Genomic DNA, 15,908 nt, shown 5'->3' with positions numbered 1-15,908 from the left:
ATGTCTGTGTCTATCTGTCTCCCTCTCACTGTCTGTATGTATGTCTGTGTCTATCTGTCTCCCTCTCACTGTCTGTATGTATGTCTGTGTGTCTATCTGTCTCCCTCTCACTGTCTGTATGTATGTCTGTGTCTATCTGTCTCCCTCTCACTGTCTGTATGTATGTCTGTGTCTATCTGTCTCCCTCTCACTGTCTGTATGTATGTCTGTGTGTCTATCTGTCTCCCTCTCACTGTCTGTATGTATGTCTGTGTGTCTATCTGTCTCCCTCTCACTGTCTGTATGTATGTCTGTGTGTCTATCTGTCTCCCTCTCACTGTCTGTATGTATGTCTGTGTCTATCTGTCTCCCTCTCACTGTCTGTATGTATGTCTGTGTCTATCTGTCTCCCTCTCACTGTCTGTATGTATGTCTGTGTGTCTATCTGTCTCCCTCTCACTGTCTGTATGTATGTCTGTGTCTATCTGTCTCCCTCTCACTGTCTGTATGTATGTGTCTATCTGTCTCCCTCTCACTGTCTGTATGTATGTCTGTGTCTATCTGTCTCCCTCTCACTGTCTGTATGTATGTCTGTGTCTATCTGTCTCCCTCTCACTGTCTGTATGTATGTCTGTGTCTATCTGTCTCCCTCTCACTGTCTGTATGTATGTCTGTGTGTCTATCTGTCTCCCTCTCACTGTCTGTATGTATGTCTGTGTGTCTATCTGTCTCCCTCTCACTGTCTGTATGTATGTCTGTGTCTATCTGTCTCCCTCTCACTGTCTGTATGTATGTCTGTGTCTATCTGTCTCCCTCTCACTGTCTGTATGTATGTCTGTGTGTCTATCTGTCTCCCTCTCACTGTCTGTATGTATGTCTGTGTCTATCTGTCTCCCTCTCACTGTCTGTATGTATGTGTCTATCTGTCTCCCTCTCACTGTCTGTATGTATGTCTGTGTCTATCTGTCTCCCTCTCACTGTCTGTATGTATGTCTGTGTCTATCTGTCTCCCTCTCACTGTCTGTATGTATGTCTGTGTCTATCTGTCTCCCTCTCACTGTCTGTATGTATGTCTGTGTGTCTATCTGTCTCCCTCTCACTGTCTGTATGTATGTCTGTGTCTATCTGTCTCCCTCTCACTGTCTGTATGTATGTGTCTATCTGTCTCCCTCTCACTGTCTGTATGTATGTCTGTGTCTATCTGTCTCCCTCTCACTGTCTGTATGTATGTCTGTGTCTATCTGTCTCCCTCTCACTGTCTGTATGTATGTCTGTGTGTCTATCTGTCTCCCTCTCACTGTCTGTATGTATGTCTGTGTGTCTATCTGTCTCCCTCTCACTGTCTGTATGTATGTCTGTGTCTATCTGTCTCCCTCTCACTGTCTGTATGTATGTCTGTGTCTATCTGTCTCCCTCTCACTGTCTGTCTGTGTCTATCTGTCTCCCTCTCACTGTCTGTATGTCTGTCTGTGTCTATCTGTCTCCCTCTCACTGTCTGTGTATATCTGTCTCCCTCTCACTGTCTGTATGTCTGTCTGTGTCTATCTGTCTCCCTCTCACTGTCTGTCTGTCTGTCTGTCTGTCTGTCTCCCTCTCACTGTCTGTCTGTCTGTGTCTATCTGTCTCCCTCTCCCACTGTCTGTCTGTCTGTCTGTCTGTCTGTCTGTCTGTCTGTCTCCCACTCTCTCTCTCCCTCTCCCACTCTCTCTCTCCCTCTCCCACTCTCTCTCTCCCTCTCCCACTGTCTCTCTCCCTCTCCCACTGTCTCTCTCCCTCTCCCACTCTCTCTCCCTCTCCCACTCTCTCTCCCACTGTCTCTCTCCCTCTCCCACTGTCTCTCCCTCTCCCACTCTCTCTCCCTCTCCCACTCTCTCTCCCACTGTCTCTCTCCCTCTCCCACTGTCTCTCTCCCTCTCCCAATCTCTCTCCCTCTCCCACTCTCTCTCCCACTGTCTCTCTCCCTCTCCCACTGTCTCTCTCCCTCTCCCACTCTCTCTCCCTCTCCCACTGTCTCTCTCCCTCTCCCAATCTCTCTCCCTCTCCCACTCTCTCTCCCACTGTCTCTCTCTCTCTCCCACTGTCTCTCTCCCTCTCCCACTCTCTCTCCCACTGTCTCTCTCCCTCTCCCACTGTCTCTCCCTCTCCCACTGTCTCTCCCCCTCTCCCACTGTCTCTCCCTCTCCCACTGTCTCTCCCCCTCTCCCCCTCTCCCACTGTCTGTCTGTGTCTGTCTCTCTCTCTCTCTCCCACTGTCTCTCTTTCTCTCCCACTGTCTGTCTCTCTCTCTCCCACTGTCTCTCTCTCTCTCCTACTGTCTGTGTCTCTCTCTCCCACTGTCTCTCTCTCTCTCCCACTGTCTGTCTGTCTGTCTGTCTCTCTCTCTCTCTCTCTCTCTCTCTCTCTCTCTCTCTCTCTGTCTGTCTGTCTGTCTGTCTGTCTGTCTGTCTGTCTGTCTGTCTGTCTCTCTCTCTCCCACTGTCTGTCTCTCTCTCTCTCCCACTGTCTGTCTGTCTCTCTCTCTCCCACTGTCTGTCTATCTCTCCCACATTCCCTCTCTCTCTCCCTCTCTCCCCCACTCTCCCCCTCTCTCCCCCACTCTCCCCCTCTCTCTCCCCCACTCCCTCTCTCTCTCTCTCCCTCACTCCCTCTCTCTCTCTCCCCCACTCTCCCTCTCTCACTGTCTCAACACAGACTTGGAGCATCTCAATAGATCCCCACTGAGTGATTGTCTTAGTCAACTGAACACACACAGGTTCTCTATACACATACTGTACACACCAAGCACAATCAGGCCCATTCACACATGAATACACACCCACTGCATATGAGTGCAAATAAGCCCAGTGACAGCCTATACAATTAGCCTGAGGAGAGAGACAGTGTGAGAGAGAGAGAGGGTGTCGCAGTGCCTTCTCTCCCTCTATAATTCCTTCTCTCGGGTAATGAATTGATGGGTTGGAAGGTGATAGGAATACTAGTTTGATGAGGGGAGGGGTAGTTGGATATAGAGAGAGGAGAGAAAAGGGAGGGCTGCTATATTTGTACTCCCATGCATTTGGGGTGTGTTATGGTCAACGGTATTTTTGTACAGCGGAATATCGAATGAATTAATTAATTGTCCCGAAAGCTACCTGCGTAAATGAGTCAGAAATGACTGAAATTAAACCAATTTGTCCTCTTGTGTGTTGCAGAATCTCTTCAGCTGTGGAGGTCTTGTCTGAGTCGGGTCATGTACTCCATGGCTAACTGTCTGCTCATGATGAAGGTGTGTGTGGTGTGTGTGCATGCACAGGTGTGTGTGAGGGGGAGGCACTAACACTAAGGAGAGCTGCACAGAGCTACCATAGTCCCCTGTGTGTATGTACAGTGGGGCAAAAAAGTATTTAGTCAGCCACCAATTGTGCAAGTTCTCCCACTTAAAAAGATGAGAGAGGCCTGTAATTTTCATCATAGGTACACTTCAACTATGACAGACAAAATTAGAAGAAAAAAAGACTTAATCTGCAATATGTAAGCAGCTTGGTTTGAAGAAATCAACTGTGGGATCAATTATTAGGAAATGGAAGACACACAAGACCACTGATAATCTCCCTCGATCTGGGGCTCCACGCAAGATCTCACCCCGTGGGGTCAAAATGATCACAAGAACGGTGAGCAAAAATCCCAGAACCACACAGGGGGACATAGTGAATGACCTGCAGAGAGCTGGGACCAAAGTAACAAAGCCTACCATCAGTAACACACTACGCCGCCAGGGACTCAAATCCTGCAGTGCCAGACGTGTCCCCCTGCTTAAGCCAGTACATGTCCAGGCCCGTCTGAAGTTTGCTAGAGAGCATTTGGATGATCCAGAAGAAGATTGGGAGAATGTCATATGGTCAGATGAAACCAAAATATAACTTTTTGGTAAAAACTCAACTCGTGTTTGGAGGACAAAGAATGCCGAGTTGCATCCAAAGAACACCATACCTACTGTGAAGCACGGGGGTGGAAACATCATGCTTTTGGGCTGTTTTTCTGCAAAGGGACCAGGACGTCTGATCCGTGTAAAGGAAAGAATGAATGGGGCCATGTATCGTGACATTTTGAGTGAAAACCTCCTTCCATCAGCAAGGGCATTGAAGATGAAACGTGGCTGGGTCTTTCAGCATGACAATGATCCCAAACACACCGCCCAGGCAACGAAGGAGTGGCTTCGTAAGAAGCATTTCAAGGTCCTGGAGTGGCCTAGCCAGTCTCCAGATCTCAACCCCATAGAAAATCTTTGAGGGAGTTGAAAGTCCGTGTTGCCCAGCAACAGCCCCAAAACATCACTGCTTAGAGGAGATCTGCATGCAGGAATGGGCCAAAATTGACCTCTGTCATTGCTAACAAAGGGTATATAACAATGTATTGAGATAAACTTTTGTTATTGACCAAATACTTATTTTCCACCATAATTTGCAAATATATTTATTAAAAATCCTACAATGTGATTTTCTGGATTTTTTTCCCTCATTTTGTCTGTCATAGTTGAAGTGTACCTATGATGAAAATTACAGGCCTCTCTCATCTTTTTAAGTGGGAGAACTTGCACAATTGGTGGCTGACTAAATACTTGTTTGCCCCACTGTCCATGCTTTAACACACACATTCATCGACATAGTTAGACACATTCTTACATGCCCACAGTCACAGATTCACACACATGCCTGTCCAGGGCTGTCAGGAAGCTAGTGGAGCAATTAGAAGAATGGATGACGACCAGCGAGAGACACGGACACACACAATGGCTAATAAGGGTTATTAGGTTTTAGCAGCGTTGTGTTGGTGCAGTGAGTGGGTGTGTTTGGAGATGTCTTGTCAGGTACGTGTGTGTGGATCAGTTCTCTTCATTCTACCTTCCCCTCAGTCCTGCTCTCTGTCTAGACACATGCGAACAGTGGAATAGCCAGGCGGATGCTAGCTAGAGCATGTCCTGTTCTCTGTCTAGACACATGTGGACAGTGGAATAGCCAGGCAGATGCTAGCTAGAGCACGTCCTGCTCTCTGTCTAGACACATGCGGACAGTGGAATTGCCAGGCGGATGCTAGCTAGAGCATGTCCTGCTCTCTGTCTAGACACATGCGGACAGTGGAATAGCCAGGCAGATGCTAGCTAAAGCATGTCCTGCTCTCTGTCTAGACACATGCGGACAGTGGAATAGCCAGGCGGATGCTAGCTAAAGCACGTCCTGCTCTCTGACTAGACACATGCGGACAGTGGAATAGCCAGGCGGATGCTAGCTAAAGCATGTCCTGCTCCAAGCCACTGTGTATCTATCCTGCCAGTTGATAACACCTTCAGTAGTATCATCACCCTCAGAGTCCAATGAAGAAACGGTGAAACACTAAACTATCATGCAACAAAACCACCATTCTGCTTGATGATCTTACCATGGACTGGAGTTTTACAGTAATTGATAGAGGCAGAACACTACCCGTCGAGGACCACACCGTGTCCGCCAGGCACAGGAGACATGATCATTTTGACAGGTTCTGTATCATCCTTTGATGAAGACTGCATTCATCACGTTTAATTGACTTCTATACTTTATACAGCACTAGAGAATCCTGTCTAATGATGTTGCTTGTTAGTGATTGTTGTGTGTAAGTGTTGTTTGTGTTGGTCTGTAGATGTATGATGGCAGACCACAGGCTTCCTAGAAGTATCCCATAGGATCACCCTGGCTGGATTCTTTGTTAGTGAGAGAAATAGAGGAAGCGAGGGAGAGGGAGAGGGAGAGTGTGTTCTGTCCGGGGGGACAATTGAAAGAGCCACAGTGCCATCAGCTGGTGATATTTATGTACACACAGACACCCACTGCACCAACTCACCACCCGACCTCTCTCCTATCCCCAGCTACATAGCAACCATGTTCAGCAGTTCAGTCAGCATGTGAGCGATATGGTGTGCTAAAGAACAGCCATGGCAGGGGCACACTGTGACCAGGGACACCTTGCCCTGCTAATGGTCAATACACCTGATTTTACCCCCCCCCCCCCCTCTCTTGTCCTTCTCTCCCTCCCCCATCTCTCTCTGTCTTTCTCACTCTCTCCTCCTTCTCTCTCTCTCTTCCCTCTCTCTCTTGTCTTTCTCTCTCTCCCCCTCTCTCTCTTGTCTTTCTCTCCCTCCCCTCTCTCTCCCCCATCTCTTTCTCGTCTTTCTCTCTCCCCCCTCTCTCTCTTGTCTTTCACTCCCTCCCCTCTCTCTCCCCCATCTCTCTCTCTCATCTTTCTCTCTCTCTCCCCCCTCTCTGTCTTTCTCACTTTCTCCTCCCTCTCTCTCTTGTCTTTCTCTCCCTCCCCTCTCTCTCCCCCATCTCTTTCTCGTCTTTCTCTCTCCCCCCTCTCTCTCTTGTCTTTCACTCCCTCCCCTCTCTCTCCCCCATCTCTCTCTCTCATCTTTCTCTCTCTCTCCCCCCTCTCTCTGTCTTTCTCACTTTCTCCTCCCTCTCTCTCTCGTCTTTCTCCCCCCTCTTGTCTTTCTCTCTCCAGGACTATGTTCTAGCTGTAGAGACATATCACTCCATCATTCAGTAGGAGCCCCAGCAGAGAGTGCAGCTGCTGAGTGGGATAGGACGCATATTCCTGCAGGTGAACACGCCTCTCTTTGAACTACAACTACTTTTCTTCATCATAATGCCAATGTGTTTTTGGTTCCTCAACATAATGCCAATGTGTTTTTGGTTTCTCAACATAATGCCAATGTGTTTTTGGTTCCTCAACATAATGCCAATGTGTTTTTGGTTCCTCAACATAATGCCAATGTGTTTTTGGTTCCTCAACATAATGTTAATGTGTTTTTGGTTCCTCAACATAATGTTAATGTGTTTTTGGTTCCTCAACATAATGTTAATGTGTTTTTGGTTCCTCAACATAATGTTAATGTGTTTTTGGTTCCTCAACATAATGCCAATGTGTTTTTGGTTCCTCAACATAATTCCAATGTGTTTTTGGTTCCTCAACATAATGCCAATGTGTTTTTGGTTCCTCAACATAATGCCAATGTGTTTTTGGTTCCTCAACATAATGCCAATGTGTTTTTGGTTTCTCATCATAATGCCAGTGTGTTTTTGGTTTCTCAACATAATGCCAATGTGTTTTTGGTTCCTCAACATAATGCCAATGTGTTTTTGGTTCCTCAACATAATGCCAATGTGTTTTTGGTTTCTCAACATAATGCCAATGTGTTTTTGGTTCCTCAACATAATGTCAATGTGTTTTTGGTTCCTCAACATAATGCCAATGTGTTTTTGGTTCCTCAACATAATGCCAATGTGTTTTTGGTTTCTCAACATAATGCCAATGTGTTTTTGGTTCCTCAACATAATGCCAATGTGTTTTTGGTTCCTCAACATAATGCCAATGTGTTTTTGGTTCCTCAACATAATGCCAATGTGTTTTTGGTTCCTCAACATAATGCCAATGTGTTTTTGGTTCCTCAACATAATGCCAGTGTGTTTTTGGTTTCTCAACATAATGCCAGTGTGTTTTTGGTTTCTCATCATAATGCCAATGTGTTTTTGGTTCCTCAACATAATGCCAATGTGTTTTTGGTTCCTCAACATAATGCCAATGTGTTTTTGGTTTCTCAACATAATGCCAGTGTGTTTTTGGTTCCTCAACATAATGTCAATGTGTTTTTGGTTCCTCAACATAATGCCAGTGTGTTTTTGGTTCCTCAACATAATGCCAATGTGTTTTTGGTTCCTCAACATAATGCCAGTGTGTTTTTGGTTCCTCAACATAATGCCAATGTGTTTTTGGTTCCTCAACATAATGCCAGTGTGTTTTTGGTTCCTCATCATAATGCCAGTGTGTTTTTGGTTCCTCAACATAATGCCAATGTGTTTTTGGTTCCTCATCATAATGCCAATGTGTTTTTGGTTCCTCAACATAATGCCAGTGTGTTTTTGGTTCCTCAACATAATGCCAGTGTGTTTTTGGTTCCTCAACATAATGCCAATGTGTTTTTGGTTCCTCATCATAATGCCAATGTGTTTTTGGTTCCTCAACATAATGCCAGTGTGTTTTTGGTTCCTCAACATAATGCCAGTGTGTTTTTGGTTCCTCAACATAATGCCAGTGTGTTTTTGGTTCCTCATCATAATGCCAGTGTGTTTTTGGTTCCTCAACATAATGCCAGTGTGTTTTTGGTTTCTCATCATAATGCCTATGTGTTTTTGGTTCCTCAACATAATGCCAGTGTGTTTTTGGTTTCTCATCATAATGCCAGTGTGTTTTTGGTTCCTCAACATAATGCCAATGTGTTTTTGGTTCCTCAACATAATGCCAATGTGTTTTTGGTTCCTCAACATAATGCCAATGTGTTTTTGGTTCCTCAACATAATGCCAATGTGTTTTTGGTTCCTCAACATAATGCCAATGTGTTTTTGGTTTCTCATCATAATGCCAGTGTGTTTTTGGTTCCTCAACATAATGCCAATGTGTTTTTGGTTCCTCAACATAATGCCAATGTGTTTTTGGTTCCTCAACATAATGCCAATGTGTTTTTGGTTCCTCAACATAATGCCAATGTGTTTTTGGTTCCTCAACATAATGCCAATGTGTTTTTGGTTCCTCAACATAATGCCAATGTGTTTTTGGTTCCTCAACATAATGCCAATGTGTTTTTGGTTCCTCAACATAATGCCAATGTGTTTTTGGTTCCTCAACATAATGCCAATGTGTTTTTGGTTCCTCAACATAATGCCAATGTGTTTTTGGTTCCTCAACATAATGCCAATGTGTTTTTGGTTCCTCAACATAATGCCAATGTGTTTTTGGTTCCTCAACATAATGCCAATGTGTTTTTGGTTCCTCAACATAATGCCAATGTGTTTTTGGTTCCTCAACATAATGCCAATGTGTTTTTGGTTCCTCAACATAATGCCAATGTGTTTTTGGTTCCTCAACATAATTCCAATGTGTTTTTGGTTCCTCAACATAATGCCAATGTGTTTTTGGTTCCTCAACATAATGCCAATGTGTTTTTGGTTCCTCAACATAATGCCAATGTGTTTTTGGTTCCTCAACATAATGCCAATGTGTTTTTGGTTCCTCAACATAATGGCAAAGTGTTTTTGGTTCCTCAACATAATGCCAATGTGTTTTTGGTTCCTCAACATAATGCCAATGTGTTTTTGGTTCCTCAACATAATGCCAATGTGTTTTTGGTTCCTCAACACAATGCCAATGTGATTTTGGTTCCTCAACATAATGCCAAAGTGTTTTTGGTTCCTCAACATAATGCCAATGTGTTTTTGGTTCCTCATCATAATGCCAATGTGTTTTTGGTTCCTCAACATAATGCCAATGTGTTTTTGGTTCCTCAACATAATGTCAATGTGTTTTTGGTTCCTCAACATAATGCCAATGTGTTTTTGGTTCCTCAACATAATGCCAATGTGTTTTTGGTTCCTCAACATAATGCCAATGTGTTTTTGGTTCCTCAACATAATGTCAATGTGTTTTTGGTTCCTCAACATAATGCCAATGTGTTTTTGGTTCCTCAACATAATGCCAATGTGTTTTTGGTTCCTCAACATAATGCCAATGTGTTTTTGGTTCCTCAACATAATGCCAATGTGTTTTTGGTTCCTCATCATAATGCCAATGTGTTTTTGGTTCCTCAACATAATGCCAATGTGTTTTTGGTTCCTCAACATAATGCCAATGTGTTTTTGGTTCCTCAACATAATGCCAATGTGTTTTTGGTTCCTCAACATAATGCCAATGTGTTTTTGGTTCCTCAACATAATGCCAATGTGTTTTTGGTTCCTCAACATAATGCCAATGTGTTTTTGGTTCCTCAACATAATGCCAATGTGTTTTTGGTTCCTCAACATAATGCCAATGTGTTTTTGGTTCCTCAACATAATGCCAAAGTGTTTTTGGTTCCTCAACATAATGCCAAAGTGTTTTTGGTTCCTCAACATAATGCCAATGTGTTTTTGGTTCCTCAACATAATGCCAATGTGTTTTTGGTTCCTCAACATAATGCCAATGTGTTTTTGGTTCCTCAACATAATGCCAATGTGTTTTTGGTTCCTCAACATAATGCCAATGTGTTTTTGGTTCCTCAACATAATGCCAATGTGTTTTTGGTTCCTCAACATAATGCCAATGTGTTTTTGGTTCCTCAACATAATGCCAAAGTGTTTTTGGTTCCTCAACATAATGCCAGTGTGTTTTTGGTTCCTCAACATAATGCCAAAGTGTTTTTGGTTCCTCAACATAATGCCAATGTGTTTTTGGTTCCTCAACATAATGCCAAAGTGTTTTTGGTTCCTCAACATAATGCCAAAGTGTTTTTGGTTCCTCAACATAATGCCAATGTGTTTTTGGTTCCTCAACATAATGCCAATGTGTTTTTTGTTCCTCAACATAATGCCTATGTGTTTTTGGTTCCTCAACATAATGCCAATGTGTTTTTGGTTCCTCAACATAATGCCAATGTGTTTTTGGTTCCTCAACATAATGCCAATGTGTTTTTGGTTCCTCAACATAATGTCAATGTGTTTTTGGTTCCTCAACATAATGCCAATGTGTTTTTGGTTCCTCAACATAATGCCAATGTGTTTTTGGTTTCTCAACATAATGCCAATGTGTTTTTGGTTCCTCAACATAATGCCAATGTGTTTTTGGTTCCTCAACATAATGCCAATGTGTTTTTGGTTCCTCAACATAATGTCAATGTGTTTTTGGTTCCTCAACATAATGCCAATGTGTTTTTGGTTCCTCAACATAATGCCAATGTGTTTTTGGTTTCTCAACATAATGCCAATGTGTTTTTGGTTCCTCAACATAATGTCAATGTGTTTTTGGTTCCTCAACATAATGCCAATGTGTTTTTGGTTCCTCAACATAATGCCAATGTGTTTTTGGTTTCTCAACATAATGCCAATGTGTTTTTGGTTCCTCAACATAATGCCAGTGTGTTTTTGGTTCCTCAACATAATGCCAATGTGTTTTTGGTTCCTCAACATAATGCCAGTGTGTTTTTGGTTCCTCAACATAATGCCAATGTGTTTTTGTTTGAATGATTATTTTGGACCAGATTGGAGACATTAAAACAGCAGTATTTCTTCTCTGGAGAAGGGAACTGGACCTACTGACACGTGTGTTGATGAACAGGTACGAATGAGTGGAAGTAATTACTTCTGAGATGAATTTATCTGTAATTCTGTCAGACTTCTCTCACAATTCTAGTATGTGAGTTGGAACAGGGGGTCACACTTGTGTATTTGCCACTTTGTGATGCTTTGTTAGGAGACACAACAGTGCCATTCACACTGTGTTGATTGACATTTCTGTTAATTCCTGTCACATGGCCGATTGTCACATCTTCACACAGAATCACTGAAGTAACCCAGCTGACTTGTGTGTGGGTTTCAGGTCCTTCGTCTACCTCAGTCAGAACAACTACTCAGAGGCACTCTCCCCCTTCAAAGAGGTCCTGAAGATCGACCCCAAAAACCCTGTGGTAGGCGATCACGCAATCTACAACAGTTTATGACAGCTATAATTGATTAACTTACTCATACATTTTCTAGGATACATCAGAAGTTGTACATTCTTAGTGACTGTAAATGAATGCACTCTATTTTGAAACCGATCTCTCCCCTTGGCTGTACGGCATATCCCTCTCTCCTCAGGCAAGAAAAGAACATCCCTCTCTTCTCCTAAGGCAATAACCATGTCTTATCCCCTCTCTCCCTAGACAAATAACATCTGTCTTATCTCTCCTCTCTGCAGGGCCCTTCTCCCTCAGGCAAATTACTCGTTACTCTCCCCTCTCTACGTGCAATTAACTCATTTCTGCATTCTCCCCTCTCTATGCAGATATACAGTGGGGCAAAAAAGTATTTAGTCAGCCACCAATTGTGCAAGTTCTCCCACTTAAAAAGATGAGAGAGGCCTGTAATTTTCATCATAGGTACACTTTAACTATGACAGACAAAATTAGAAAAAAAAATCCAGAAAATCACATTGAAGGATTTTTTATGAATTTATTTGCAAATTATGGTGGAAAATAAGTATTTGGTCAATAACAAAAGTTTATCTCAATACTTTGTTATATACCCTTTGTTGGCAATGACAGAGGTCAAACGTTTTCTGTAAGTCTTCACAAGGTTTTCACACACTGTTGCTGGTATTTTGGCCCATTCCTCCATGCAGATCTCCTCTAGAGCAGTGATGTTTTGGGGCTGTTGCTGGGCAACACGGACTTTCAACTCCCTCCAAAGATTTTCTATGGGGTTGAGATCTGGAGACTGGCTAGGCCACTCCAGGACCTTGTAATGCTTCTTACGAAGCCACTCCTTTGTTGCCTGGGCGGTGTGTTTGGGATCATTGTCATGCTGAAAGACCCAGCCACGTTTCATCTTCAATGCCCTTGCTGATGGAAGGAGGTTTTCACTCAAAATGTCACGATACATGGCCCCATTCATTCTTTCCTTCAGTCGTCCTGGTCCCTTTGCAGAAAAACAGCCCCAAAGCATGATGTTTCCACCCCCATGCTTCACAGTAGGTATGGTGTTCTTTGGATGCAACTCAGCATTCTTTGTCCTATTTTGGTTTCATCTGACCATATGGTATTCTCCCAATCTTCTTCTGGATCATCCAAATGCTCTCTAGCAAACTTCAGACGGGCCTGGACATGTACTGGCTTAAGCAGGGGGACATGTCTGGCACTGCAGGATTTGAGTCCCTGGCGGCGTAGTGTGTTACTGATGGTAGGCTTTGTTACTTTGGTCCCAGCTCTCTGCAGGTCATTCACTAGGTCCCCCCGTGTGATTTTGTGATTTTTGCTCACCTTGTGATCATTTTGACCCCACGGGGTGAGATCTTGCGTGGAGCCCCAGATCGAAGGAGATTATCAGTGGTCTTGTATGTCTTCCATTTCCTAATAATTGCTCCCACAGATGATTTCTTCAAACCAAGCTGCTTACCTATTGCAGATTCAGTCTTCCCAGCCTGGTGCAGGTCTACAATTTTGTTTCTGGTGTCCTTTGACAGCTCTTTGGTCTTGGCCATAGTGGAGTTTGGAGTGTGACTGTTTGAGGTTGTGGACAGGTGTCTTTTATACTGATAACAAGTTCAAACAGGTGCCATTAATACAGGTAACGAGTGGAGGACAGAGGAGCCTCTTAAAGAAGAAGTTACAGGTCTGTGAGAGTCAGAAATCATGCTTGTTTGTAGGTGACCAAATACATATTTTCCACCATAATTTGCAAATAAATTCATTAGAAATCCTACAGTGTGATTTTCTGGATTTTTTTGTCTGTCATAGTAGAAGTGTACCTATGATGAAAGTTACAGGCCTCTCTCATCTTTTTAAGTGGGAGAACTTGCACAATTGGTGGCTGACTAAGAAACAGGCCCTGCTGGTCGTCCCGCTCCACCCAGAAGAAACAGGCCCTGCTGGAGTCATCCTTCTCCACCCAGAAGAGACAGGCCCTGCTGGAGTCAGCCCGCTCCACCCAGAAGAAACAGGCCCTGCTGGAGTCGTCCCGCTCCACCCAGAAGAAACAGGCCCTGCTGGTGTCGTCCCGCTCCACCCAGAAGAAACAGGCCCTGCTGGAGTCGGCCCGTTCCACCCAGAAGAAACAGGCCCTGCTGGAGTCATCCCGCTCCACCCAGAAGAAACAGGCCCTGCTGGTGTCGTTTGTAGGTGACCAAATACATATTTTCCACCATAATTTCCAAATAAATTCATTAGAAATCCTACAGTGTGATTTTCTGGATTTTTTTTCTCATTTTGTCTGTCATAGTAGAAGTGTACCTATGATGAAAGTTACAGGCCTCTCTCATCTTTTTAAGTGGGAGAACTTGCACAATTGGTGGCTGACTAAGAAACAGGCCCTGCTGGTCGTCCCGCTCCACCCAGAAGAAACAGGCCCTGCTGGAGTCGCCCCGCTCCACCCAGAAGAAACAAGCCCTGCTGGAGTCATCGTTCTCCACCCAGAAGAAACAGGCCCTGCTGGAGTCATCGTTCTCCACCCAGAAGAAACAGGCCCTGCTGGAGTCATCCCGTTCCACCCAGAAGAAACAGGCCCTGCTGGAGTCGTCCCGCTCCACCCAGAAGAAACAGGCCCTGCTGGTGTCGTCCCGCTCCACCCAGAAGAAACAGGCCCTGCTGGAGTCGGCCCGCTCCACCCAGATGAAACAGGCCCTGCTGGAGTCGTCCCGCTCCACCCAGAAGAAACAGGCCCTGCTGGAGTCGTCCCGCTCCACCCAGAAGAAACAGGCCCTGCTGGAGTCATCCCTCTCCACCCAGAAGAAACAGGCCCTGCTGGAGTCGTCCCGCTCCACCCAGAAGAAACAGGCCCTGCTGGAGTCATCCCGCTCCACCCAGAAGAAACAGGCCCTGCTGGAGTCGTCCCGCTCCACCCAGAAGAAACAGGCCCTGCTGGTGTCGTTTGTAGGTGACCAAATACATATTTTCCACCATAATTTGCAAATAAATTCATTAGAAATCCTACAGTGTGATTTTCTGGATTTTTTTTCTCATTTTGTCTGTCATAGTAGAAGTGTACCTATGATGAAAGTTACAGGCCTCTCTCATCTTTTTAAGTGGGAGAACTTGCACAATTGGTGGCTGACTAAGAAACAGGCCCTGCTGGTCGTCCCGTTCCACCCAGAAGAAACAGGCCCTGCTGGAGTCGTCCCGCTCCACCCAGAAGAAACAAGCCCTGCTGGAGTCATCCTTCTCCACCCAGAAGAAACAGGCCCTGCTGGAGTCATCCCGCTCCACCCAGAAGAAACAGGCCCTGCTGGAGTCATCCCGTTCCACCCAGAAGAAACAGGCCCTGCTTCAGTCGTCCCGCTCCACCCAGAAGAAACAGGCCCTGATGGTGTCGTCCCGCTCCACCCAGAAGAAACAAGCCCTGCTGGAGTCGGCCCGCTCCACCCAGATGAAACAGGCCCTGCTGGAGTCGTCCCGCTCCACCCAGAAGAAACAGGCCCTGCTGGAGTCGTCGTGCTCCACCCAGAAGAAACAGGCCCTGCTGGAGTCATCCCTCTCCACCCAGAAGAAACAGGCCCTGCTGGAGTCGTCCCGCTCCACCCAGAAGAAACAGGCCCTGCTGGAGTCATCCCGCTCCACCCAGAAGAAACAGGCCCTGCTGGAGTCATCCCGTTCCACCCAGAAGAAACAGGCCCTGCTGGTGTCGTTTGTAGGTGACCAAATACATATTTTCCACCATAATTTGCAAATAAATTCATTAGAAATCCTACAGTGTGATTTTCTGGATTTTTTTTCTCATTTTGTCTGTCATAGTAGAAGTGTACCTATGATGAAAGTTACAGGACTCTCTCATCTTTTTAAGTGGGAGAACTTGCACAATTGGTGGCTGACTAAGAAACAGGCCCTGCTGGTCGTCCCGTTCCACCCAGAAGAAACAGGCCCTGCTGGAGTCGTCCCGCTCCACCCAGAAGAAACAAGCCCTGCTGGAGTCATCCTTCTCCACCCAGAAGAAACAGGCCCTGCTGGAGTCATCCCGCTCCACCCAGAAGAAACAGGCCCTGCTGGAGTCGTCCCGCTCCACCCAGAAGAAACAGGCCCTGCTGGTGTCGTCCCGCTCCACCCAGAAGAAACAGGCCCTGCTGGAGTCATCCCGTTCCACCCAGAAGAAACAGGCCCTGCTGGAGTCGTCCCGCTCCACCCAGAAGAAACAGGCCCTGCTGGTGTCGTCCCGCTCCACCCAGAAGAAACAGGCCCTGCTGGAGTCGGCCCGCTCCACCCAGATGAAACAGGCCCTGCTGGAGTCGTCCCGCTCCACCCAGAAGAAACAGGCCCTGCTGGAGTCGTCCCGCTCCACCCAGAAGAAACAGGCCCTGCTGGAGTCATCCCGCTCCACCCAGAAGAAACAGGCCCTGCTGGAGTCGTCCCGCTCCACCCAGAA

The 15,908-nt window shown here is 45.5% G+C and overlaps 1 protein-coding gene and 1 pseudogene across 2 annotated transcripts in view; both read left to right on the top strand.

Moving 5' to 3' along the window:
- The window catches only part of LOC110498062 (trafficking protein particle complex subunit 12-like), a 33,221-nt pseudogene extending 20,052 nt beyond the window's left edge, over nt 1–13,169 (top strand). The window contains exons 5-8 of the transcript XR_016489029.1: nt 3,171–3,244; nt 6,496–6,594; nt 11,060–11,136; nt 11,398–13,169. The product of XR_016489029.1 is annotated as a trafficking protein particle complex subunit 12-like (transcript). The remainder of the gene's footprint in view (nt 1–3,170; nt 3,245–6,495; nt 6,595–11,059; nt 11,137–11,397) is intronic.
- A 995-nt stretch (nt 13,170–14,164) lies between these two features.
- On the top strand, nt 14,165–15,238 carry LOC118941488 (uncharacterized). The gene is made up of 2 exons (XM_036954997.2): nt 14,165–14,425; nt 14,579–15,238. The coding sequence occupies exons 1-2, from the start codon at nt 14,165–14,167 to the stop codon at nt 15,185–15,187; spliced, it is 870 nt and encodes a 289-aa protein (XP_036810892.2). The 3' UTR covers nt 15,188–15,238.
- The last annotated feature ends 670 nt before the right edge of the window (nt 15,239–15,908 follow it).

This window comes from Oncorhynchus mykiss, chromosome 19, assembly GCF_057628025.1.
Source record: "Oncorhynchus mykiss isolate SJ-2025 chromosome 19, ASM5762802v1, whole genome shotgun sequence".
NCBI lineage: Eukaryota > Metazoa > Chordata > Actinopteri > Salmoniformes > Salmonidae > Oncorhynchus > Oncorhynchus mykiss.
Note: the sequence above shows the minus strand (reverse complement) of the source record. Positions and strands in the feature narration are given on the sequence as shown.